At 28.7% G+C, this 26,617-nt stretch overlaps 3 protein-coding genes across 3 annotated transcripts; 2 read left to right on the top strand and 1 right to left on the bottom strand.

Annotated features, from left to right (window-relative positions):
• The first annotated feature begins 124 nt into the window (after positions 1 to 124).
• Positions 125 to 5,475, top strand: LOC108776033 (Williams-Beuren syndrome chromosomal region 16 protein homolog). Its single transcript, XM_018542531.1, has 8 exons — positions 125 to 368; positions 452 to 706; positions 804 to 1,086; positions 1,169 to 1,341; positions 3,559 to 3,717; positions 3,995 to 4,122; positions 4,442 to 4,573; positions 5,384 to 5,475. The coding sequence occupies exons 1-8, from the start codon at positions 224 to 226 to the stop codon at positions 5,459 to 5,461; spliced, it is 1,353 nt and encodes a 450-aa protein (XP_018398033.1). The 5' UTR covers positions 125 to 223; the 3' UTR covers positions 5,462 to 5,475.
• Positions 5,476 to 5,711: 236 nt separating this feature from the next.
• LOC108776035 (uncharacterized) lies at positions 5,712 to 25,381 on the bottom strand. The gene is made up of 20 exons (XM_018542533.1): positions 25,176 to 25,381; positions 24,887 to 25,088; positions 23,749 to 23,976; positions 23,389 to 23,616; positions 23,051 to 23,305; positions 22,903 to 22,964; positions 15,667 to 15,862; positions 15,408 to 15,570; positions 13,794 to 13,960; positions 12,804 to 12,962; positions 11,715 to 11,878; positions 11,130 to 11,476; positions 9,310 to 9,421; positions 9,102 to 9,231; positions 8,243 to 8,385; positions 7,959 to 8,159; positions 6,687 to 6,830; positions 6,456 to 6,616; positions 6,182 to 6,380; positions 5,712 to 5,848 (listed from the first exon to the last, which is right to left on the bottom strand). Exons 1-20 carry the CDS (start codon positions 25,258 to 25,260, stop codon positions 5,712 to 5,714), a joined length of 3,483 nt encoding a protein of 1,160 aa, XP_018398035.1. The 5' UTR covers positions 25,261 to 25,381.
• Pdhb (Pyruvate dehydrogenase E1 beta subunit) lies at positions 18,694 to 21,893 on the top strand. The gene is made up of 5 exons (XM_018542532.1): positions 18,694 to 18,862; positions 19,082 to 19,144; positions 19,379 to 19,585; positions 19,703 to 20,333; positions 21,412 to 21,893. The coding sequence occupies exons 1-5, from the start codon at positions 18,854 to 18,856 to the stop codon at positions 21,561 to 21,563; spliced, it is 1,062 nt and encodes a 353-aa protein (XP_018398034.1). The 5' UTR covers positions 18,694 to 18,853; the 3' UTR covers positions 21,564 to 21,893.
• Positions 25,382 to 26,617: the final 1,236 nt, after the last annotated feature.

The following is a 26,617-nucleotide window of genomic DNA, read 5'->3' as shown; positions in this document are numbered from 1 at the left end:
GTCAATGGACCAATCAAATTGTTTATGTATATGGTTTATGCGTTATGCAAAAGTCTGTGCTCCCCGCTTTACGCTATTCCGCTACATGGGTTTGCACCCTATTGGTTTCACTATTCCGTTCCGCTGTAATTTCCGCTCAATGTGACTCTAGCTTACTCTTTGTAGTAGATCAGAAATTTAAATAGGGATCTTAAGAAAAAAAAAGAAGAAAAAGAACTACAAAATGTATCTTTACATTTTGAGGAAATCTACGAAAATGTTGAATGCAAGAAGTAATTGGTTTATGCGAGTTGCAAGGCATGCTAAAAATTTGCACTTAGACAGCAAGACATCCACATCTTTGAAGCCTGAGATTAAAACTTTACCAAGTTAGTAAACATTTCTACCAGATATTGTGTATGTTAACATCAAAATTGAATTGATTACTTATATAAAATCACATGGATTATAGTTTTTCAATATCCAATAAGTGACAAGGATAATCGTAGAGTATATGTGTGGGGTCTTGCGGAGCATGGTGCTCTTGGAGAATCACGAGCATTAAAAAAAAATATCTCATACCTTTCAAAACCAAACAGACTATCCTTTGCTGAGTATCATAAGGTGTCAGATATTGCTTGTGGATATGGTTTTACAGCTTATGCTGTACATTCTTCGGATAAGAATATTGTTTATGGATCTGGTATAAATACAGATTCACAACTTGGTAATTAAAGATCTATTTTATCAATATTATAAGGTTTTTATTAGAAACAAACTAACTTTAATTTTAAAAGTACTATACCTTAGTTTTTCTGTAACAGGTTACAATCTCGGTGAAAAGTTTTCCAATACAGTATTTATTCCAAAGCCAATAATTTTGCCATTACAGAATACCTCAACCAAAATTATAGGCATGGCTGCTGGAAGAGCACATTTATTAATATTAACAACAGAAGGTTTGTTCACATTGGGTAACAATGCATATGGTCAATGTGGTAGACCAATTATATTGAATGAAAATTACGAGAAAAGTATGGCTGTGCATTGTATACCTGATATTAAAGGAAATAAAATTGTTACTGTAACAGCTGGTCAAGATCACAGGTATAAAATATGAATTAAATATTATACAATTATATTATAGTTCTTTTTTTTTATGTATTTTCTCATTAACATTTTATAATAGTATACTCTTGACAGAGACAGGTGAAGTATATACATTTGGTTGGGGTGCTGATGGACAAACAGGTCTTGCACACTATCAAAATGAACATCGACCGAGTTTAGTCAAGGGTGACTTGGCAGGACAGCGTATAGTTAAAGTTGCCTGTGCTGCTGATTGTGTATTAGCTCTTAGTGGTATGTAACCATAAAATGCAACATATACTCAGACTAAGTATAAATCCTGAAATACAATAGATATAATAAGCTTTGAATCGTAAGGAATTAATTAGTCACAGTCGAATATCTGAAAAATGCTTGACTATGATTGGTCAATTTCTTAAGACTTACTACACTTATATTTTATATTTTACTGTACCTATTTTAATTTGGGATTTTTATTTTGAGAAATGGCAAGTTGAAGTTTCTTGCCTGTCATTTATAAATAAAGAAAATGGATAATACAAAATAATGAGATTGTTTTAAAATACTTGTTAAAATGAATCGAAACTATCCTTACTCTTCACTGTATCTCTTCATAGTTAATAAACAGTCATAAAATATAAAGAAATAAAAATAGACTTACAAATTTATTATGCATATTTTCACTTTATGTGCTTTCACAAGTTTACTGACTATTAGGACAGAGTAAGGATATCTTCGATCCATTTTTACAATTATTTTAAAATAATCTTAGTATTTTGTTTGTATTCATATTTTTTTTTATTTCCAAATGATATACTTCAATGTGTCATTTCTTGATTATGACATCATGATGCAATATGATCAAGGTGATCAAAAGACATAAATGTTTTCTCTAAAAGCTCTGAAATATCAATTTCACAGATTTTACAGGAAATAATATCATAAAAACGATCTTGAGTATAACCATTACAGGAAATAATATCATAAAAAAGATCTTGAGTATAACCATCTCTCTTTCAATCACTTTTAAGAAACCCAATCTAATTATGAATGTCAAAATAATAAATAAAATCATAGCCATATTAGAAAAAAAGATCAAAATGCACTTAAAGATAGCTTTTTGTAACACAGTTTCTCAGTCAAATGTCAATTTTATGTTACAGACTGACTGCTTGGTCTAACTGTTCATTGGCATGCACGTGATAAAAATTAATTTTGTCATTTGTATCTGTAAATGAATCTACAGAGGATCTGTGAAGCTAACATGACATTCTGTCGATATCAAAAAAATTACAACACTTCCAGTAGCACTTTTCATAATCCTACAGTTCTTTATAAAAATAAACAATAGTTCCGTATTTGTAATACTAAAAAATTAAAAATGAAAATATGTCGTGCTAGCTTCGAGAATCTAGCGTGACACTTTCTCCTCTAGAATATAAAAAAACGACAAATATCAATTTTGGCAACAGTTCCAATTAGTACTATTCGAGTTCTACTAAAATATATAATATGAAAACAAAATTCCAACAATTACTAATAATTATAAAATTTAAATATAAATATAACACGACACTTGGAGAAAAAAGTGACGTACTGGTTGTTTATAATAGTTCTAGTTAATACTGGCAGAATTCTATGCTCTACAATCATTTTTAAGCAGAGTTCCGGCCGCTACATATTTTTAATCAATTTTTTAAATCTCTGTGTCCAGCACGACACTTGAAGAACTGGATGTTGTACTTAACTGTTGCCAAAATTGATAATATTTGACGTTTTTTGGTACTTTAAAGGAGAAAATATTGTGCTAGATTCTCGAAGTTAATATGACATATTTTCATTCTTAATTTTTTAGTATTACAAAATGCGGAACTATTGTTTATTTTTATAAGGAATTGTAGAACTATGAAAAGTGCTACTGAAACTGTTGTAATTTTTTTTTATCGACAGAATGTTGTGCTTCACAGATCCGTCTACACAGTGTTCGGTAAAGACACACACATACACACACACACACTCTCTCTCTCTCTCTCTCTCTCTCTCTCTCTCCCCCCCCTCTCTCTTCTGTGTAATAAAATATCATAACAACGTTTAAATATGGTTGGGATTTTGCGCTGTACCATAATTAAATATGCGAATTTTTAGCGGTTATTAACTTTAAAGAGATTCTAAAATGTATGAAAACCTAAACTCTGATAGAATCGCTAGGTCAATAACGATTATCAATCGTTATTGATAAGATGCAATACATTATCATATCTTCATATACTATTACATCAATGTCGCACATATACATTTTTGTAAAACGATAGCGTTTTAATTAGACGTCTAATTCTAAGAACTCGATATTGTTTCTTCATGTAATTTACTAGTCTATAATCTCCAATTTCATAAGTACAGAGCTTGTTACTATGATATTAAACTGTAATGGTTTATGTTGATCAGCTGCAATATCTGTATATATAACCAAAATATTTCTACACACTACAGATAAAGGGAAAGTGTATGGCTGGGGTAATTCGGAGTATGATCAATTACCAGTTAAAGAAGATAATTGTCAAGTAAACATTGCTACAGAATTATGTACAGAAACATTAGGATATATAACAGACATAGCAGCAGGTGGATGTTTTTGTATGGTCTTAAACAGTAAGTATCAAAACTTATGATAATACAATATTAATTTACCAGTTTTGTTTTAAAAATTATTAATAAAAAATTATTATTTATAGTTTGTTTTAAAAATTATTATTTATAGTTTTTATTTGATAGTAATATTGTTTCAAGTATTTTTTGTACTAAAACATTAATTTCTGTTATGTTTATATGTCTCTGATTTAGCTAATATAGTACATACTGAGCTAATATAATACATTTTATATATTATATATTTTTTTTATTAATTAATATATATATTATGTTACAGATGATGGTAATGTCTTTGTATGGGGATATGGTATACTTGGTCTTGGACCTCAAGTGCAAAGAGTATCAAAACCAACTATGATTCCTCCTACATTGTTTGGCAATAATGTGTATAATCGTAATGTCAAGGTATTTAAAATAATTTAAATTTACAATATTCAATACTAAAGACCGTTAATGTAAGAATAACTAATACAAATAAGAAGCCTATAACAGTCTAGCTTGGATCTTTTAATCGCTTACATATAAATTACCGCGGTACTATCACGAATTAAAATTAATTAATAATTAATTAATATACGTATTATAGTTCCCCCAAATTGTGCACCGAACAATCGTCGGTCTTGATTTAAATTTATTTAAAAAAATCTTTTCAATACGAAAGCCTTTCGTGAATATATTGTATTATTCATAGACTATATATTAATAAAATTTTTATAATTGCTAGGTAACAAATATATACTGTGGAATTAATCAATTGGCGGCGTTAACCAACACAGGGGACTTATACATGTGGGGTTGTAACAGATTTGGATGTTTGGGATTAGGGCATATAAAGGATCAATTTTTTCCTTTAAAGGTAAATTTAAAATACATTTAAAATATGAATAAAAGATAAGTAGAATATAAAAACAATGTAAATGTAATTCCTGGCTATATTGCTAAATATACTTTTGGAAGGATTAATCTTGAGCCGAAAATGACAATTGTTTTTATATTTACATATTTAAAGTAGGATTTTCTCTTTTGTTTAGATATTCACAATCAATAAAATTACAGTTTTATCAGTATTTATCAAATATTTCTTTTTGTAAAATAAAATGATGTTTTTAAAATATTTTGTTAAGCTATTATTGGTGGCTATTACAGTCTTGATTTTAATAATAATGTAATGTTTGAATTAAAGTTTATTACGATGAATAAATGAAACGAAATTTCCATAATGGATATGTTCTTTGTTGTTGCTTCTATCAACAGGTTTGTACTTTTGTAACATGTAAGTGACAAGTGAATTAAAACAAATGTATTTTATAAACAATCATATTTCGTTCAATTATTACAATAATAGGTCGTGATATAATATAAATGTCTCATCTTTAGAAGTAAATATAAATAAATTGTAAAGAAATGGTGTATTTAATAATATAGTTAGAAACTGTACATATTATAACTAGACATATATGTATAACCTGTGTTCCATTTAACGCTAGTAGAATCATTTCATCTTCATTTCAACTTCTTTATTGTTGCTATAAGAAATAAGAAAAAAAATTCGGTAATCCATCATTTCTTAGAAAAATCGAAAATTGCGAGTTCAACTTTTGTTCGCAGAACTATGCACGTGTGTGTGCGTTTTTGTCTGTAATAATTTGTTGTCTTTTTGTATTAGGTTGCAGTAGGTGCTCAAGTGAGAAAGATTGCCTGTGGAGTTGACCATACAGTGACTCTTTGTAAACCTTTTATTTAAAGAAGCAACACCATTTAATTAAGTGTTAGTTTATTTATTTAAGTTTTACAATATTTTTTATTTTAAAACTTTCAACGTCATCATTACATATGAATAAAGTAATTACAAAATATTTCATTTACATTTATTGGATAATAAAAGAGCAATACTACGTGATATTTACAATTCTAATTTAAATTTGACGAATGTTGAATTATACTGATACGATTTTGTTAAAAAAAGCATATTTATAATTTTTTTGTATTTTTTATTACAAAAACGTATATATCATACTTAAGATTAAAATGAAGATGTTTAACATATTTATATTTGCATTACTTTTACATACCAAATTCTCATACGAAAATGTATATTTAATCATATGAGGAAATCTGCACTCATCTGGACCTAAAGAAATATAGATATATTAGAAGATTTATAGAAAAAGACATTAACATTTTGATAAGATAATGTTTATGTATGTATTATGTGTGTGCGCGCGCGCGCGCACATAATACGTCCGTCCGTACATATATGTAATATATATATAGGAAAGAGAGGAAGGAGGGAGGGAGGGAGACAATATGTATAGTTAAGAAAAATTAGATGTATTCAGTGATACAACTACTTCATGAGCGTTCAGTGTCTCAATGAGTGGTTGTACTGAATGCATTCATTGTAACATACTAACAGTTGCTATATACATTAAATTTAAATTATTTTGTAATTTTTTGTATTTACCATATTGAAAATTTGTAGTTGAAGAATTAGCAATGATTAAGAGATTTAGTGGTTCGCAAAGATGTATCAAACCAGCATCACCACAGGAAAATTCAATAGAAAAGTCCTTACTTATTGGTTTACACGAATCATTTGTCTCATTAATATTTCTAAAACTTTGCGACGTACATACTTTTAAATTATCTTCACTTCCTTGAATCTAAGAAATATTTACAATATTTATTAAAAAAGAAAAAATACGTTCAATATTCTTTTTGTGCAGGAAAAGTTTTACCTTTATCTTAGATTTATGATTGCTATCAGTGGAAAAGAAATAATTAGGATGCAGTCTGTAAGAGACTATTGTATCTGGTTCAATACAATTGGTAAATGAAAGGGATTCTCCTATAACGGAATAATTGGCTCCACATTGTGTATTGATCAACCGCTGTGGAACTGTAATAACAAGATGAAACATTTGTAAAATTACAGCTGTAGATTGAAAAAAAAATGATCTGATCTGTACCTTGTTTTATCCTCAAAATTAATTTAGCCATCGTCGCTGAATCTCCTATATCGCCTGGCACGGTTATGGAAAACAAATTACTTGATGGTAGAAGATCTGTCCATTTATCTATCGCTCCATGAGTCAATATAAGTAATGTGGCATCTGCAATAATATCGGTAATGAGACCTTATTCACTTGATGTGGACTATTTTTATATTATGATTATGTATAAAACACATTAAATTTCATTAAAGTTGAGAATTTTATTTTTTTCTAGAAAATTTCACAAAATTCTCTGATTTTCCTGATTTCTCTGATTTTTAGTTTTAATGATAACTTTAGATTTGTAATAAACAACTTCCCGCGCCTAGCATCTATAACTAATCTACTCAAAAACACACAAAAATTAACAAAAATTTAAATGACTTCAAAAAATGACTTTATTTTGATGTTTAAAGTCAATAAACAGTCAAATTTTGTAACCAAAAATTATCATTTCAACGACAAAGTACGTCACTTTATCGTAGTTTGCACCAAGCATTTGATACATATACTAACAAGAAACTTTTTATTAAATTAATTTCTCGGCAATACATTTAAAGAATGCTATACTAAATAATATGCATATAGATATGATTAATTAAATAGCTATATTATATATACGTTTATACGCGTTGCCGAAATTAAGCTAATTTAATAGAAAATTTAATAGAAAATTACTGATTAGTACGTGCAAATATTCTAAAATTTGTTCACTTGTAATTTTCATTTCATTTCAAGATACATATTTTCAATTTAATTTGCTCTACTTGTTGAAAAATGATGTACTAGAATAGAATAGAATTTTATTCTCTTCAGCATTTACAAAGCCAAGAAGGGGATTTGGTTTACAAAATTACCACACATCCATCCATACCTTCACCGTATACAAAAATAAATAACTACTCACGCATCCCTAACTTTAACTCTAACTCTGTTCACAGCCGTAACATCACAGTTCGCTCTTCGCTTATATCTCATACAAACTAAACAGACAAACTATTATTATATTATATAATTACACAAAAAACAAAATACCTCTCCTCACACTCCCACACTACACCTAAACCCTACTTTAACATACATTCTCTCTCTTAATTCATTTTTCGCCAAATTAGCCCTATTATTCTATCATAGAAATTCCTACTCCCCATCATTCTAAACCGAAAAATGATGTACTATTATTCTGAGATACCCTAAACATTATATAGATAATAATTGTAGTTGTTTTTATAGGAATTAAAAATTTACCCGGTACTTGCTCTCGCATCTTCTTGATCTGTACTATGCAGTATTCTTTATCAGAGATATTTGTAATATACGATGTAAACGGAATAATTAAAACTACATCAGATTTTGCATTTCCAAGACCATAACGTTCATCGTTTAATTTCTTCTTTTGCAAATCACCTAATGTTTCAAGTGATTTAGGAAGATTGAAGCCTTTAGTAACTGAAAAAGTTATTTTCAAATTAAATCACTGGCAACAGAATATAATTATTTAAAATATATTACTATAATATGTGCAAGCATACCATTATTTGTATAATTGGTTATATTATATAAACCAAAGTCTAAAATACTATTGGTAGTATTCAACATGATACTACCATCACAACCATTAATAATTGTATATTGACTATTGTATTGATTTACGTCGATTTTATCCAATATTTCTCTATTGAGGAAAAAAAAGAAATCAGTTTTGTGACGGACTCGTTATTGAAATAATAATATAAAAATGAAATTGTCAAAAATAGTCAAAGACGAATTAATATAGACGAATTATAATACAGGATGTTAATAATGAATCACATATTTAATGTGTTTAAAGCATTAAAATTTTGAGCAAAACTAGTTTCGACATTACAAAATGTCTTCTTCAATCGCAAAAAGATTACAAATTACCATGCAAACGAATGTAAAATATTATGTAAGAAAAGTTTGATAAAATTTAAATATAGTCGAAATAATTACGTCAATAATATAAAATTTTTCCACGTCGTATTACGTATAATAGTATAACATATTGTATATAAACATAATAAACATAAATATAACTTCAATGTATAAAAATATTTTTTATTTGCTAACATGTATATAGTGAGTTAGAAGTTTAGAAGCTGTAGCTTATCTAATTTTTTTATGAAAAATTATCGAATTATTCTTATACAATATATAAAAGGTAACTGTAGCGATAAACTCGTTATTTATCATCCGTAAGCCTATTCTGTAACTTTTAACGACAGTTTGGTATCGTTATACTATCATTGCGCAACTTTTTCACCATGTGAAATACCTGCGCAACGATATCCCTATCTAGTAAAATTGTCGTTAAAAAGTTACAGAATAGGCCTACTGGGTAGAATATATTTGGACATAATTTGTACTTACGCAATAATTGATTGTATCTCGTTAAAAGGCCATGTAGTATCGATTATAATTGTCAGATCAATAGCAATTTGAACAACTTCATCAAAATTTCTTGTTTCTGTCTCATGGCATAATTCGTTATTCATTAAATCTAAAATTTATACAAGTTTACTTTTTATTTTATCTCAAAATATTTCTTTTGTAAAATATTGTAAATCTATGTACTCACCAACGTAAGAAGCCAATTCTTCTGTTGCTTGTGTTGCAAAATTTTTCATTTTATCGTCATTTATTGTAGCTTTATGCAAATATTCTTCCAAAACTAATGAAGCACTGTATGTCTAAGTGAAATGAACTGCTTTAATTTAAAAGATTTGATTTATAATTTTTGAAAATCATTTGTGTGTTTGTTCATGCGTGCTTGTGTATATGTGTGTACGATACTGATAATTTTATTTACGATTTTTTTACTAAAAGTAATTAATTGTTGCATAATATTATTTAACAAAAAAAAATACACAAACATGAAACTACATAATTATTTTTCGTAGTTGTATCCCAGGTAGAACACAAAATCATAATAAAATCATAATAATTATGATATCATTATGATTTTATTATCCTATGGAACGTCATCACGATGTCTTTTTATACTTAAAAATGAATTTATAAATGATAAATAAGGTCACGACGATGTCTTTATGATATTACTATGACTTCTATGTTCTACTTGAGATATGGACATTACAACACCAAATTGCTTTATCATTACAGACTTGAAAAATTTCCAGTTGGAGTTGCTTAGAGGACTATTTTAGTATATTTCGACATATCAATGACGTGATATATTAGAGAGATTTTATTGTGATAAAAATTAAGTATTTATTAAGACTTTTATTTAAATAAAATAATTTATGGTATTGATTATGGTACGAAAGTATTTATAATTAATGTAGAATCTCTATTATGTAAAAGTTGACTTTATTATATGTATATGCCATTAAGACATATATCCGTCGTATGAAGAAAAAAAGATGTAATCAAAATTAATAGTGCAATATAAAATAAATCAAAATACATACATACATATATTTACATATATGTGCATGTATGTATTTATTATATATGTAGTAAATATATATATATAAATTACAAAATATATGTATAAATTATATAAAATATAAATTATATTATATATATATCGGTAAAAAAAATAAAAAATAAATAAATATACTACTAAAAATACAATTAAGAATATATCAAATATTGTCTGGTCACAAAAAGGCGCAAGTAAAATTTGAAAAATCTATTAATACTATTTTATAAACAAAAATCAGTTTAAAATTGAAGAGAGCATTCTTAATTTAAAGCTTTAGAAATAATAAGTATTGAAGTGTGATGTATTTATTATTTTATAATATAAAACACAAATTAAAGTATATATAAATTAAATCATATATCATGCAGAATGTTCAAAAATAACGACGAAATATTTCGTGTGCAGATAGAACGGACTATGAATCGAAAAGTTTTGTACCATTTTACGATTTTCATGATAGTTAACAAAATATTAATTTTGAAAGATAGTTGAATAAATTCACTCGGTCTGCTACTGTCAAGTACGCTTATTGATCATTCGACGTGCAGATCATGGAGAACGGGGATTGCCTGATAAGCGCGCGACGCAGGGCGCTTGTCAGGCAATCCCCGCTTCTCACGGTCAGCACGAGAATTACAGATAATGGCCTACAAAGTTGTAATTTTGATGTAATATTAATTATAAATATCTTTTTACGTCATATACATATATATATATAATTATAAAATGGAAAAATATACTAAAGTAGCTTTTTGTAACTTTAACCACTTCAACATATACTTGCTTTAACTATATTATAATGTAATAGAATAATTAATTTAATGAACACACAAAATCGTATTTAGAGCTTAAAAAGTTACGAAATTAATTACACGCGTTCTTATACTAAGAAAAAGTTTTGTTTTATTAAATAATGTAATATATAGTATTATGCAATATATATGTATTACCTGTTCTAACATTATCTGTTTTGATATAGTTGTTTGAAATAATGTTTTTCGATTACATGCTCTAATTGTAGGATTAAATAATCCACGAGAGCTATAATATAGATCTAAAATTTGTGACAGTCTCAGTTTAGGTACTTTTGTATATAAAGCTTCAATTTCGTTAGCAAGAATGAATCCATCAATATCTCCTCTAATCTCTGCTGTGGTAAATTGTAAGTGTTTATTCTTTTTCAGAAAATACCAACGAGGCATAGCCGATGAATTCCAATTGCCGTCTGCACCTATACTAAGCTTTTCCTCATTCTTTTTTGTAGGTCCTTGCATTAAAATAACTTCAGCTAAATCACCTGCAAATACAATATTTGTAACATTTACAATTTTTTTATAAGCCTACTGTAAAATAGATATCGTATTAATCGATGCATACAGTTGACAAAATAATCTGAGAAAATAGTTGAACAATCGTGTTCGTGATTGATCAGTTTATAAATATTAATCTTTCGATGCAACTTTCTTTAAAATTTGTATATCATAAAACAGTACAGAATATATATGGAGATATAAAAAAAATAAAGAATTTATTACCACTTATGGTTGCAATCCATTTATTATCTATTGATATTTTTGATAGATTTGCCATTCTCTCTGGGTCATCTTCGTTAGGAAAAAATTCCGAGAATGGTGTGTTTTCAGGTTGTAGACCAGCAGCTATACCAGCGATTAGCGGCCCGGCAGAAACTGAACCCCAGCTACGATAATTCATTATTAAAGCCTAGTTTCACAACTCCTGATTAACTCTTAACCAAGGTTTAACTTATTTCTTATTTTCTTCTAATTCTATTGTCGAATTGGAAAGCGATGAGAAATAAGTATAGTTGAATCTCGGTTATAAGAGTCAATCGTATATATAATAAGTTATGAAATTGAGCCTAAAACGCTGTTAATAGGAAGTGACTATAGAGACTCTAGTCAGAATCTGAACACAAATATTGCATTAATATGTCATTCTTTCTCGCAAAGTATAGGAAATTAGAAATTTATAGGATGGAAAGAGGTTTTGCTAAGGATAATTATGTATCGAAAGTTTCCACGCGCGAATTTCTTAATCTCATATGAGCGCTTCTGCAGTTCTGATACTGTTGATTCGTGGCTGTTAGTAAGCATTAGTAGGTCGGAAATGTACAGTAACACAAAAAATGAATTCTTAAAGAAATGCATATATGCTTCAATTTCAGAATATTTTATTCTTAGAATAGCGCCTGCTTATGCTAAGAATAAACAATCTCCGATTAATAAATTATTCTTGAAACAAAGTGAAAAATATTCTTACAAAGGAAGTATCACAACTGCATCCGCTTCCGATTTGATTCTCCATGAAATATGTTGTTAAGTACGAAAATCTAATAAACTTGTTAGAACGATATAATTATTTTAGAAATAAGAATACGATTTTGAAAATAAAATATACTTCATACAAATTCATTTGTTATTGATACAAGAGAATATTTGTAATTATAAAGAGAGCTTTTTATACTTAAAGAAATCAAATAGCATTCAAGAATAAAATACGCGAATCAAGAATTCATTTTTTTCTGTAAATATTATTAAAAATGAAAACAAGTGCGTGTGTTTACGCTATAAATACATAAATTATAAAATATAAAATCTACTTACGCAGTTTTTATAACACCATTCTCTACAGGACATCTGCTTAGTGGCGGTCTATCAACAACTCGGGCGGTCTTTGGATGATTCGGTGGAAATTCCGGATACATAGCGTTTGGATCAAACACACGTTTGGTATCTCCGTCTTTGTTATTTGTAATAATGTCGCTACATTTGCAATCAAAATTTTCAGAAATAAGTTCAATAATATTGTACGTTATATTAAACAAAATTATGAATAAGTTTTTATTATGCCAAAATATAGTCTGTATTTTGGCCAGTCTGTTGTTATAATATTATATATGTTATATACAGTCTTGATAATAATGATAGTATTTTGAAATCTTTATTTGGAGATATTGTATATGTAACACACAATATTGTACATTCATTAACTAAAAGGTTAATACTACATTTTTTTTCGATAGATTTTAGAATACAGCCTGGAATGGTCGCAATATATATATATATATAATATATATACATATATGTCCTTCTTTACAATATGCTATAGATTTGATTATAAACATTATAATATATATATATATATAATTGTAGAATAGTTATTTTAATTTAATAGTGCAATTAAAAGAATTTGAAATTAATTTAACTTAAATTTATTTAACTTAAGTAATTCAATTTTTTTACTAAATTAATTTTTGGTTTATATAATCTTTATTAACAATTTTGTAGGTTATTAATCGTAATGCAATAAACAATTAATTAAAATTACTAATCTTTAAGAATTTTTAGTTTAGAGAAAATCTAACTTTCCAAACATTATACATATATAGTTGATTGTCATTTATAATGAATACCATAACACAATCGTTTTTTATATGTATAATTATATTGAAAAAGAAAATATACTTTTTAAATATAAATATGTAATATAGTAGAATTTATTTTGTTTAATTATATGTATTTTTATGTATTTTGCGTTATTATTTTTGTTGACAGTTGCGTTACGTTAAATTATTTAAATTATATATAACTTACATTTGTTCAGGTGTCAAGGTTTCTACATCATCATGCACATTCTTTGTGATAATAGAAAAATTGTTGATAACACTTCTCGCATTCCTGATAGTGCTAATACATATCGTGTTTTCGTCCTTTCTTTCGTATATTTCAGTACTGCTAGATAACATAAAATGAAGGGTACACTGCAAAAAAATAAAGTATCTATCAGATAAAAGTTTATATCCAGATTTTTGTATATCAAATATGAAAGACTACACTTTTGAAAACTATATTCTCTATTTCTTGTGATCAATCATATAATTTTTTCCTTAGAACGGAAACGTAAAAATTTTTTGCATGTATATTATATGGGTATATGTACATATACGTAACAAATTTTACTGTTCACGTTTCTGCTCTAGAGAAAAAGTTACATGATCGATACGATGGTGTAAATAAATTGCTAAAATTATTGAAATTAAATGAAATTAAGATCCAATAAGATGCTATAAGCATCAATTTGTTTGATTGCTTGTCAATTTAACTTAGTGATATTACTGCGGTAGTGAATATGTATGCGTCAATGCTGAAAATCTATCAGCGTTGCGAGGGGGACTACATACACAGTATATAAAATTCACACAATTATATTGTAATAAGCACTGCGATCCAGCTTCGACCGTTACGGCTTTCTCCATCTAATTTGTTGATAAATGAAATTATATGAAATCATAGAAATAAAAAATAAAAATAACTGAAATATTGTTAAATATATTTTAGTATAAATAATACTTTTAATACTGAAGTACTATGAATTATAAAAATGATTAATAATAATTAAATTAATGAGAAATAATTAAAATTAAAAAATAATGTAAAAATATTTAATATTTTTACAGATTTGTTCAGGAAAATTAAACATTGAAATTAAACATTGAATCATGCTGAAATACTACGAATCATAAAAATAATTTTCCACGTTTAATTTTTATACGATACTATTTGAAAAGTTATCAGCGATAATTCGAGAAAAAACTTCTGTAAACAAGTTCGAGATAAAGGTTATATGATTAATCCTTTAATTGATGAATCCGTATAGCAAGTGTAAAATATAATATACTGTATTATATTATTTAATACCAAAAATATGTAATAAAACATTTAATATCATTATATATTACAACATCCTCCCCTTTTTAAACTTATTATATATCTTTATGATGAACCTATAATATTTTTTTATTATTTTATCATTATTTTTTAAAATAGACACATGTTATTTTATATTTTTTACTTTATCATTCTTGATTCTTATATGCCTTTATATATGTATTTTTATATTTTGAATATTAAGAATCCTGTAGAGACTGTTTCATCTATTTTTTATATATCTTTATCAAATATTTGTTATGCGGCGACCAAACTTTTATAAAGAAACTTAATGAAACATAAAGTAATAGACTAAAAAGACAAATTAAGAGTCATAACACTAAAATTTACTTAATGAAATACTGAAAGTTGGTCAATTGATATAGATTTTAATATATGATTCAGTAATATTTCGTTAGTATTAATTTTAATTTCAGGAAAAAATTTTTCTCAGGAATATACTTAATATAAACAGCTTTTATTAAGTTTTATTAAGTTTACCCTTTCAATGTCGGTCATTATGTTGTAAAGAAGCCTGCTAGTTTCCTCAGGTATAAAACGAATTATTTGTAAATATTTTTGAGCTTGATAACCTGATCTATATGGCAATACACCAGACTGCTCGATGACGATTGGATTCTTTTCTATTCCATCTTGACGAAATCTACGATTTTTTGAAATGAGTGTTATGCACTTTAGCAATCTTAAACGTAGAAACTATATTTGTTCATGGACGCTGTCATGAGAATGAACCATTTACCTGTGCATAATTCCAACAGTTAAGGCTCGTAAATCCATATTTCCGTTTTCAGTATTTTCGATTTTTCGGAGAATTGCAATTAATGTATTTAAAGTATGGGGAAGTCTGTTATCTTTCTCTAGAAGATATTTGTTTTCGTAACATTCTCGAAGTGTTGATGCAATACTTCGATATGTATTTTCTTGTGCGGAAACACCTACAATAATATGCATAAAGAAAATTAAGTTGAATTGTTTACAAAATTATAAAATTACTCTTATTATTCATAAAATTCGGTTTTGGCATCGTTATATAAGCGTCTAGAAACCTAAAAGATTTTACTTATTGTTAGTTCAAATAGCAAACAAATTTTTATAAACTAATTATCGAAACAACTTTTTAATTTAATAATCAATGTTTAAACTTTCACAAATGAAAAAAATAAGGTACGTATAAAATTATTTTTGTATATTTTTAACTTGCTGCGTTAATTTTAAACATTTTTTAAACATATTCTTGATGAAAAAAAATTCTCATAATTTTTGTAATATATATTTCATAATTTTTAATTGATAAAGTTGTTTAAGATAAAAAAGGACTTTAAATTTTTTTAGATTTTATAAGTTTTCTTTGGAAATTATGAAATGAGAAATAGTTTGGAATTTAACATATAAGAATTATATTATTATTATAAAAATTTCTTTTTTTTAGAAATGGAATGCTTAAGAAAATCTATGTTTTTTCCTTTTTTTATACTAATATTATTATAAGAAAAAAAAAACATATATTTTCTTAAATGTTCCATTTCTAAAATGTTTCAATTTATAACAAAAAAATCTGAAACATTTTTTAAGAAGTTATAAAATTCATATACAAAGTTTGCAAAAATTTTATGATAAATTTTAAGGGAACCTTTTTACTGCGAATATTAATATAATAACATTAATTACGCATTATAAATTAAAATATATTTCTTCTAATAATGTACTTCTTACCAAGAGAAAGTAGAATAATCCAGGAATATAATCCAATCATTTCGTGGTTGTAAAAAAAAAACAAGAAATCTAGAATTGTATCCTCTGAATCGACACTTTGTATTTCAATCAATAAGTATCATATTGCATTGAGAAAAACGTTTTTAAGCTTATTTCGAAATGAAAAAACTTATTCGCGCAATTTATGTAAGTTACGCTGTACGTGGTCCCTTCGATTTCATCAAGATACTACACCACGCCTATTTAGAGACATAGTGATACCTACCACCACTATCAAGAGATAAGATACGACCTGTTATGAGTAATCTACTCCCACTCGTAGAGATGATCCTTGTTAGAGAATATCACTCGATTGCTTCGTTAATAGCACATACCTCACGAGATTAATACTATTTCATAAAATTACGAAATAGTATTAATCTTATGATATATGTTTTGTTATCATAAGATTGCATGTAAAATTATTTTATAATTTTATCCGCGTAAGTATTACGTGCTGCCGTGTTTAAAGCGATGGAATCAGATCAAAATTTTGTTTTTAAACAAAAGATAAAAACATGTTACTAGATCACAGTTAAACACATGTCATTTAGTCGAGCTAACATTTTCTCAAATATATTTCTGCTTATAATGTATTTTATTTAATATTTTATTAATATATTTTACATAATATATATATATATTAAGTATCTAAGAGACGCATCGCAGGTCGCTCTTATCTGCATTAAAAAAGAAGTGGTACGTAATCTCATATTTCCACACATACATATACGTAATATATATGATGATGTGTATGTGAATTATTGGAAAGCGTACAAACCAGGTAAAACATAAGCCTTTCATATTCTATGATAGGAAATTAATAGTTAAAACTGTAATATATTAATTATTATAAATAAAATTTAATTGACGAGTATAGACGAAATAGACTTATTATTTTCTTTGACAATTTCCGTCTTCATATATAAACAATATGAATATGATCGTGCTATTAGGGCTACATTTCATTTAACGCTCAAAACGTGGAGTTCAGTCATTTGATTTTTGTTGTTTATTAATGTTCTGATCTTGAACAACGTGTTCAAGAGGTTTTAGGGTTTATATTGACCATAACCGTATGCCGCATACTACAATATTTGTAAGAAGTGACCAATCACAGTCGAATATTTTCTCTTTTATTCGGTTGTATGAATGGAATACTATACTGTATTCGACTGTAATTAGTCAATTTTTATACAGATGCTACAATTATAATATTCTTTTAGCCGTCGGACATTTTGAATAATGCTAACGTCAACGCCGCGGTATTGTAACATTTAAACCTCATAACTCGAAAAGTACTTAATAAAGAAGTATTTCGTTATAATGTTTTGAAGAGCTCTTAACGATAAGCTACAAGAATATGTAATAAAAACGGAGGTTTTTATTTTTTAAAAATTTATGTGATCCTGATCTGACCTTGGCGACACACTCCTCCCATCTAAGCTTATAATAATACCGCTATCTAAAAATAGAACTCAAGTTGTATGTACATATCTGTACAAAATTTCTCCTATTCCAGCCCAAGTATGATAGTAATTGTTTAATTCTTCTTTGAAATATTATATATACACAAAATTACGTTATCATTATTATTTAATGGACTATAAGAATAAATAATTATTTCATTAAGAAAATATAATAAGTGCAGAACACGTTGTGTTCAGGTCGTCACGCGATTGCCTAATTATCCAATAGGTAACTAATCTCAACGATAGGTCTGTTTACGTTGTATGAAATCAATATTTTTAAATTTAAAAGAAGATAAATATATATATTTAAACGTTGAAAAGAAAGAGAAAGCAAATATATGCTGAATGTAAAAGGTGCAAACAACGCAAATATAGACCTGTGTCGCTCATTGTCGGTTCATATAAATTACCATTAACATTATATTTTGCCGCTTCAACTTTGAACGCTAAGCGATACGCCGCCGTGGCGCCGTTTCGAATCAGCGACTTCCTTCAATGCGTGTTGTAACCGTTCCGAATAATACAGTGCGCGTCCTTGGTTCTTTTAACGCAGTCTGTGTTTTAATACAGGACGAAATTTTTTACGAACGTCTCCCAGATTATCCTTCTAGAAAGAGAAAAAAAGAGAGAGAAGGGGAGCGAGAGAAAAAATTGCTCTCAGAGAAAAGGTCCCACCGCGAGAAACATTTCCGTCAACTTAACATGTTCATGGTAAAAAGATTTCGTGAATTCCGAAAAACGAGCGGTCGCAATCGATGACCCGTTCCACGTTTAGCCTCTCCATCTGTCTGCTTTTATTTCATCTCGTTATAAAACATCGCGAGTATGGGATAATTGCAAATGGAATAGATCAATTGTTGCGATCTGTTCGAAAAAAGAACAGTGTGACATTCGAATTTTTCGACTACTGTGATGCTTTTTTGTTTTCAGACTGCCGTAAGAACCGTCGTTCGCCGCTCGTTCTCCACGTCGAAATGGGCACCGGCACAACAGGTGATTTATTCCGCTGCTTAAAATTAACATAAAAAAGAGAAATGATTCTTTGGATGTGACGGGAACTCCGTTTTAACGTTTTCACGTTAATTGTTCCTTGCTCTTCCTTTGCCCTTCTTGATTCGACATTGCTCTCGCGTACGATCATTTAAAGAAGTAGAAATTTGAAGGGCATGAAAGGTCATTTATTTGTGCCTCGGTTTTCTCTCATGAAAATTCCTATAAATTTGCTAGATGACCGTGCGAGATGCTTTGAATTCGGCCTTGGATGAGGAGATGGAAAGAGATGAGAAGGTGTTTCTTCTCGGTGAAGAAGTAGCTCTCTATGATGGTGCGTACAAGGTTTCTCGAGGTCTCTGGAAGAAATATGGAGACAAACGAGTCATTGACACACCAATTACAGAGGCTGGTTTCACTGGCATCGCGGTTGGAGCAGCTATGGTATGTGTGAAATAACTAAGCTTTATTTATTACAATAATGAGCTAGTCTTTGTTTTATTTATTGCGCTTTTATTAGTACTTATATTCTTCTTTTTGCATAAATATTTTATTTTCTAGGCCGGCCTGCGACCAGTCTGCGAATTCATGACGTTCAATTTTTCGATGCAAGCAATCGATCATATCATCAACTCTGCTGCCAAAACGTTCTACATGTCTGCAGGTAGAGTTAATGTGCCAATCGTGTTTCGTGGTCCCAATGGTGCTGCTGCAGGTGTAGGAGCACAACATTCGCAGTGTTTCGGTGCCTGGTACAGTCATTGTCCTGGTTTAAAAGTAGTGTCACCTTATAATAGCGAAGATGCCAAAGGTTTGCTTAAAGCAGCCATTCGAGATCCTGATCCAGTGGTGGTGCTTGAGAATGAAATATTGTATGGTGTACAGTATCCTATGTCTGACGAAGCTTTATCAAAGGACTTTGTTTTACCTATCGGCAAAGCCAAGATAGAACGAGCCGGCAATCATGTAACATTAGTAGCACACTCTAGAGCTGTCGAGGAAGCTTTGGAAGCGGCCAATGAACTTGCTGGAAAGGGAATCGAGGCCGAAGTGATTAATCTACGTTCTCTCAGACCGTTGGATATAGACACCATCATACAATCAGTGGTGAAGACAAAACACCTGTTGACAGTTGAACAAGGTTGGCCGCAGTGTGGTATTGGAGCGGAGGTCAGCGCAAGAATTGCAGAGAGTATGTTTCATTTAATTTATATTTCATATTTGACATGTGTTGAATTTATATTTTAAATGAAATTTAGACAATTTAAATTAAGATAAAACATTATTCTGATTGGGATAATATAAAGGGCTATAATCTAATTAAATTATTTTAATAAAATAAATTTTATGTGCTTATAAACAAACGTTTCAACTTTTGAAGTCATTATCGATGTTACAATCAACGATTTAAAAGTGATACAAAAATTAAAATCGTACATCACTCAGAAATTAAAAAATAATAAAACGCCAAAGCCGAATCAATCTAGGTTAAGGAATTAAAGATATAACTGTATATATAAATAATATAATTTATTATTACATATATATAAGGTGTTCGATTAAGACTATAACAACTCTTAATGGTAGATTGCCTAAAATTTTGAGGCGAAAATTTTAATACCAAAATGTCAAGAATATAATAGTTTTTTCGAATTATATATAAGCACTTAAAATTACAGCGAATCTCATATCGTCTAAAGTCTGCGCATTTAAGTGCGGTTGGATTTCAGTTGGATTTTCTGTCGTGTATCACATCTAAAAGCACGCGCGAATTGTATGATTTGATAACTTGAAGTACTTATAATTAAAAAACAATTAAAGCCTCGATGTTTCGATATTAAAATTTTTGCCTCAAAAAAGTATTTTAGGAATTTATCCTTAAATGTTGTTATACGGTCTTTATCGAATTTTTTGTACAAAAAAATTTAATTTGTTATATTATTTCAGCTTTAATTTATTTGCGTTACAAGCCTGATGGCACGCAGTTTATATAACTGAAAGACGTATTTAGAATTTATACATAAATATTATTAAACATCAAGATTTAGCTTCGATCGTATTAGCTCTTTCTTTACTTATTTGAGTTATTTATGTGACAATTTAAATTAACATAATTTAAATTAGAGCTAGTTAGAATTAAGTTTTAAACGCATTGTATACACAAAAGATTAATGAATGTGAAAGCTATGTAATTTCAGAAACTGGTATCGATTTTATTTTAATTTATTTATTCTTGACAGTGTTGCTTAACGAAGCTATTTTTTTTCCAGGTGAAGCCTTCTATCATCTTGACGCACCTGTCATTCGCATTACGGGAGTCGACACGCCTATGCCATATGCGAAATCGCTAGAGATTGCGGCCTTGCCACAGATCAAAGATATAGTGAACGCCGTTACCAAATTGTTAGGAGTCACGCAGTAGTCAATTGTACATGAGTACTTAGGCAAAATTATTATATTTTTACGATTTTCCTGACACACAACTTTTCCTATTCTCATGTACCACATCTCTACAGTATACAGTGTACCTCGTTCAAACGTACATTTAATATAAAGGAATGCGCGTTCTTGAATATGCCTCGATACCTCTGCAAATTCAGTTGATTAGGCATTTCTGATGACATATGTATATATTTTGTCTCATGATATAAGGTATGAATGCATCATGCCTTGTCCAAATATCGATAAATAATAGTGAAGTAAATGTAAAGTAATAAAGAAATGACAACAAAGATATAATCTCTTTGTAAAATAAAAATATTACTGTGTCGCTATTGGATAGAAAACTTTGGAAACATCTTATAAGTTTATTTGCATAACAATTCTTACAAGGAAGTATGTTTGGACATAAAGAAGATGTATGTACACTGATTATAATGTATAAATGAGGTTTAAGCAAATGTGCTTTTTGAAACTAGCGCGTAATATGTGCGATGTGTATTCTGTACATTGATATATGCGATATTAATAATGTTATTAGACAGTGTCGATAAAATGTAAATATATGTATAAGAAAAAATTAGTAAGAATAAGTCAGAATTTTAGTATATAAATAGCGATATTTTATTTGAAACATTATCCAATTGTTATAATTACCAACGAATGTGCAATGGTTGAAACATTCTATTTCATTAATATTTATTGGATTTAAATAAATTAAAGTTAACTTTTAATCTAAAAATTTAATATATATAATGGCCACGTTCAGCAAAAGTCAGTACTTCAGTAAGTGCTTTGTGTCGATTGAATTATACTCTTTGGTCTATATAAAGGAATATATATATATATATATATATATACATTCTGCTGAACATGGCCAATTACAAAAAAGATATACCGAGCTACTGCCGTATCTACAATATACAGACTGCCTTTCACTTTGTAGAATTTCACATCGCGCACATTTCATTGAAAGTATCAGTAATAAGAAAATGTTGACAGTGTAATGTGCATTATTACATATATGTATGTCTAACTGCACATTTACACACAGCATATAAGATGCTGTATCTGTCTATCATTTATTACAGAAAATTAATAAATATTAGCAATATATAAATTATTAATCCTATTGTTTACTTATACCTTCTAAGTGTGCATATACAGGGTGTTCGCTCGTGTCAGTCGTCATAATTTTCAAATACTTTCTCAATCTATCAGAAGTATCTCAAAAACTATGGCAGTCGATTCGAGGAATACTCTGTATATTATATATATATATATTTTTTATTTTTACATTGATAATTATGTATGATACATACGTAATAGACAACATGTCACTACCGTCATGTAACGTTCAAACGCATCTCTCAATTCGCCTTCTCTGTGATAAAAATTGAATAATTAATGTTTCTTAAAGTTCCTAATATTTGAACATCTTATTCATAATATGATTATTGCAATTCCTACCTAAGTACATCCATGTCAAGAGCGCACTGTGTATAGATAGCTAAGAAATTCCGTAGATCGGAGTGCGTCCAATTGACTTGTCGCCAAGGTTCAATACATCTCTCCACCAGTTCCAAAAAGAAAAATCTCAATTCTCGTGATCTATGTAAATTGCATCCAATACAGAGTATCGCTCTCGAATACGAACGGAAGTTTATGTCTAATTCTTGATAAGATCGATCAAGAAGCATTGGTTTGAGTTTAAGGCATACTAAGCTGAAACATATCAATATTTTCCTGTTATTTTTGTGATTTTTATGACAAAGCATTATTTATATTTTATATACGATATAATATACTGTTTGTGATGTTTATCGTTTTCTAGAAGAGCTCTGCATTCTGATAATTCCTGTAAGAATTCCCTGTCCAAATCAGTATCAAAATATTCGGATCCGACGCATCGATATGTCCACGACGACATCATACTATTGGCACAATGATACAAATCAGGAAACGTTAAAAATTGTAATTTTCGTTTATTCATTTCAAATCGTAGGCATGCTATAAACACCACTGCAGCGTATCGTCTGTGTAATTAAAAACAGTTTGATACATTATAAATGATTTGCATGATGTTTATTATAATTGGATTGTACACCCATACTAAAAAAACACAGGTTATTATATAGTTTTTGAAAGGAGTTATATATCATACATACTTGGCAAGATCCTCAGAAAGTAAGAAATGTTGTTTGATATTGACTGCAAGAGAGCCTGGCAAATCTTCGACAATTTTAAATACCCTTTTCACATTGTCATACTGTCTTCGACAGCTCTTCAATGTAATTCCTGTTTTTTCCGCTACCTCATCCATATCCTTTCTACTTTTAGATGTTATCTTTTTTCCTAATAACTCACGTATAACGACATCATCGAATTCGTAATACCTGAAATAAGTAATTATTTATATCAGCGCGTGCCTCACAAGAAATTATTAACACTCTGGAGCTGATATGAGTCTATTGGACCTACTCAATTATATCTCTACAAAGTTGATGGTAAGTAGGTCTATTGGACCAATCTTCAATGATTGTTTAGCTAACAAAGATTCTAATATGTATGTACAATTAATTTAGCTTTCTTTGTGAAATAGCGTTAAAAAATTGAAATTTATATTTGAATTTATTTAATTGCTAATTCTTACATTTATTTTTGTAACAATTACTATTTTATATAAAAATGTCAAACAATTCAATATTATGTTACAACTGCAAATTTAAATTATTTTTATTAATATACTTAATATCCTTCCTTTTTTATATTGTTATTTTGATTCCTTAAAATTAATAGTGCCTTTTAGTCAACATTAATGGAAATAAAATAAAATAATAGTATTTGTGGTTTCAATAAAATATATAGTACACTTTCATTATAATTTGTACTTGATTTCTATACTGAAGAGGATTCTAATTCAGAGAGTCAGAATGTTTTATTTTAACTTTCACATAAGTACATTCCAAATGAATGCAAATTGTATCTATCACATGAGGAATATATATAAGTTATGTACCAACATTCACAGAAATATAGACATTTCATTTGTATTAAATTAATCTCTTAGATCTCCAGCATCAGTAATTGTTATAAATTTTGGCATCAATTCTAGAGTTAATAATCTTACTTTAAGAATTTACAGTAACCATTCTCTGTTTTGCACTGATAAAGGATAGAAAGTAAGCAAAATATGTTTTTTAATGCTAAACATTATTAGAAATATTTCCATTTTAGTTCTAATTTCTTTTATTATTTTTAATAATTTGAGTTTTGATTAGAAGGTCGCATTATATATGTTCTTACATTTCTATAAGCATTTGACTGGTCTGTGGTTCGATTTGAAAGGCTAACTGCTCACTGGCAAGTTTTGTAGGAGTGTGAAGCAGTTTCTCGAGCAGAGCATAGGTGCGATAGTGATCCAGAATGTCAGATGCAACCAGCTCGATTGGTGCGTTGGTCTGCTGACAGATTCCTCGTTGATGTAGAATGTTAACTGCGTCACTGGCTAGAAAAAAGCATCCATTAAATCTGTAAATCCAAATAATTCCTTGTGCACATAAAATCAATGGAGGCTATTATTTCCTCCACTCACAAGTATGTCCGTCGACCCAAAGCTGGTAGATCTCGGGATCGACCAACGTGTAGTTGCTGATGAACACATCAACCTCTGACAGCATGTTGAGGTTACGTTCACGCTGTCACGTTACGCAATTGATTACAATCACGAGATCATCCCAAAAACCATGCTGACATAGTTTCTTGATGAAAAAGTTAACTAATAGAGATCATTGTCGTGTTTTCATCTTAAAAATAAAAGAATTTGATAATTGTTTAGATGAGGCCCTCATAGCTCAAAAGTTAATGAAATTAGGCTTATTTGACACGTCTTTGTATAAAATCAAAGAATATGGCAGAAAAAAAGCGTCACTCTGCCCCTTGAACCGAGATATTAATCGTTACAGTTCACAATTATTCAGGTTAGGAAATCTGTCAGTCACGTAACACCACAATACATGGTAGAAGAATCACATGTGGTCGTGGTTGTGGTCTGTTTTCTGTTCCTGTACCACTCTGTTGTACTGCCTCTGTAGTTGCAACCTATCACTAATCTTCGCGCGATGGCGCGGCGTTTAAATCCGTTTTAATATGAAAATACTAAAGTTTAAATTGATTTTTATTGGATTTGATGTAAGATTGAGCTGTGCCTTATATGAAAATACGCACCGCAGAGAGCTAAATTAAAAATATTGTACCACCGGCGACGTGTTTATGCATAAAACAAAGGAATCTGGCAGAAAAAAGGAAAAACAAGTAATTAGCATTTATATCATTTAATTGCTATATTTTTAAATCGAATAGTTGTTCAATAATAAAAAAAATGTTTAATTTTTGTGAATGAAATAGTGATAATGAAAAATATTTACCAAATATAGTTTTTCTATGATAGTTTTTGCTCTGTGTTTTAATCATAATATGTAACAAAATTACGTACGAACGACATGTGATTTAAGGCAGTAACAATCAGTTTTAGAAATAATAAAATTAGATTCTAATGAATGCTTAAACTGCTTAAAGCGCGTGAGCGTACAAACAGAATGCAGTCATAACAGAAAAAATATCAGTTCTATGATTTGTATTAACAATAAAAAATAAATGACTACCAAGAAATTATACAAAGTCTCATGGAAATAATGCTTTCACAATGTTATGTTAAGTTATATAAAATAATTACGTCATAATTACGTCCTATTTTTAAGTTACATGATATCGTCATTATAATATCACATCTTTTTTATTTCGTCCTTGTTTTGTTAGCTGGGCAGTATTATGTCGCTGCCATGCGGATATTTCTACTTTTAGGATATCTTCTTAATTATTTTAGAAAGTTAAACTTAAAAATAATTCTTTTTATTTTTTTATCATTAAAACATTTTTGAAAAATTCACAACAAATATTTTTCTGATACCACCGTGTATTATAAAATTTAACGTAAACTTTCTTTAATTCAGAACATTATTTCTGCAGTTCATACTT

Source organism: Cyphomyrmex costatus, unplaced genomic scaffold, assembly GCF_001594065.2.
Source record: "Cyphomyrmex costatus isolate MS0001 unplaced genomic scaffold, Ccosl1.0 scaffold332, whole genome shotgun sequence".
In the NCBI taxonomy this organism is placed as follows: domain Eukaryota; kingdom Metazoa; phylum Arthropoda; class Insecta; order Hymenoptera; family Formicidae; genus Cyphomyrmex; species Cyphomyrmex costatus.
This window is presented reverse-complemented; position numbering and strand designations above follow the sequence as displayed.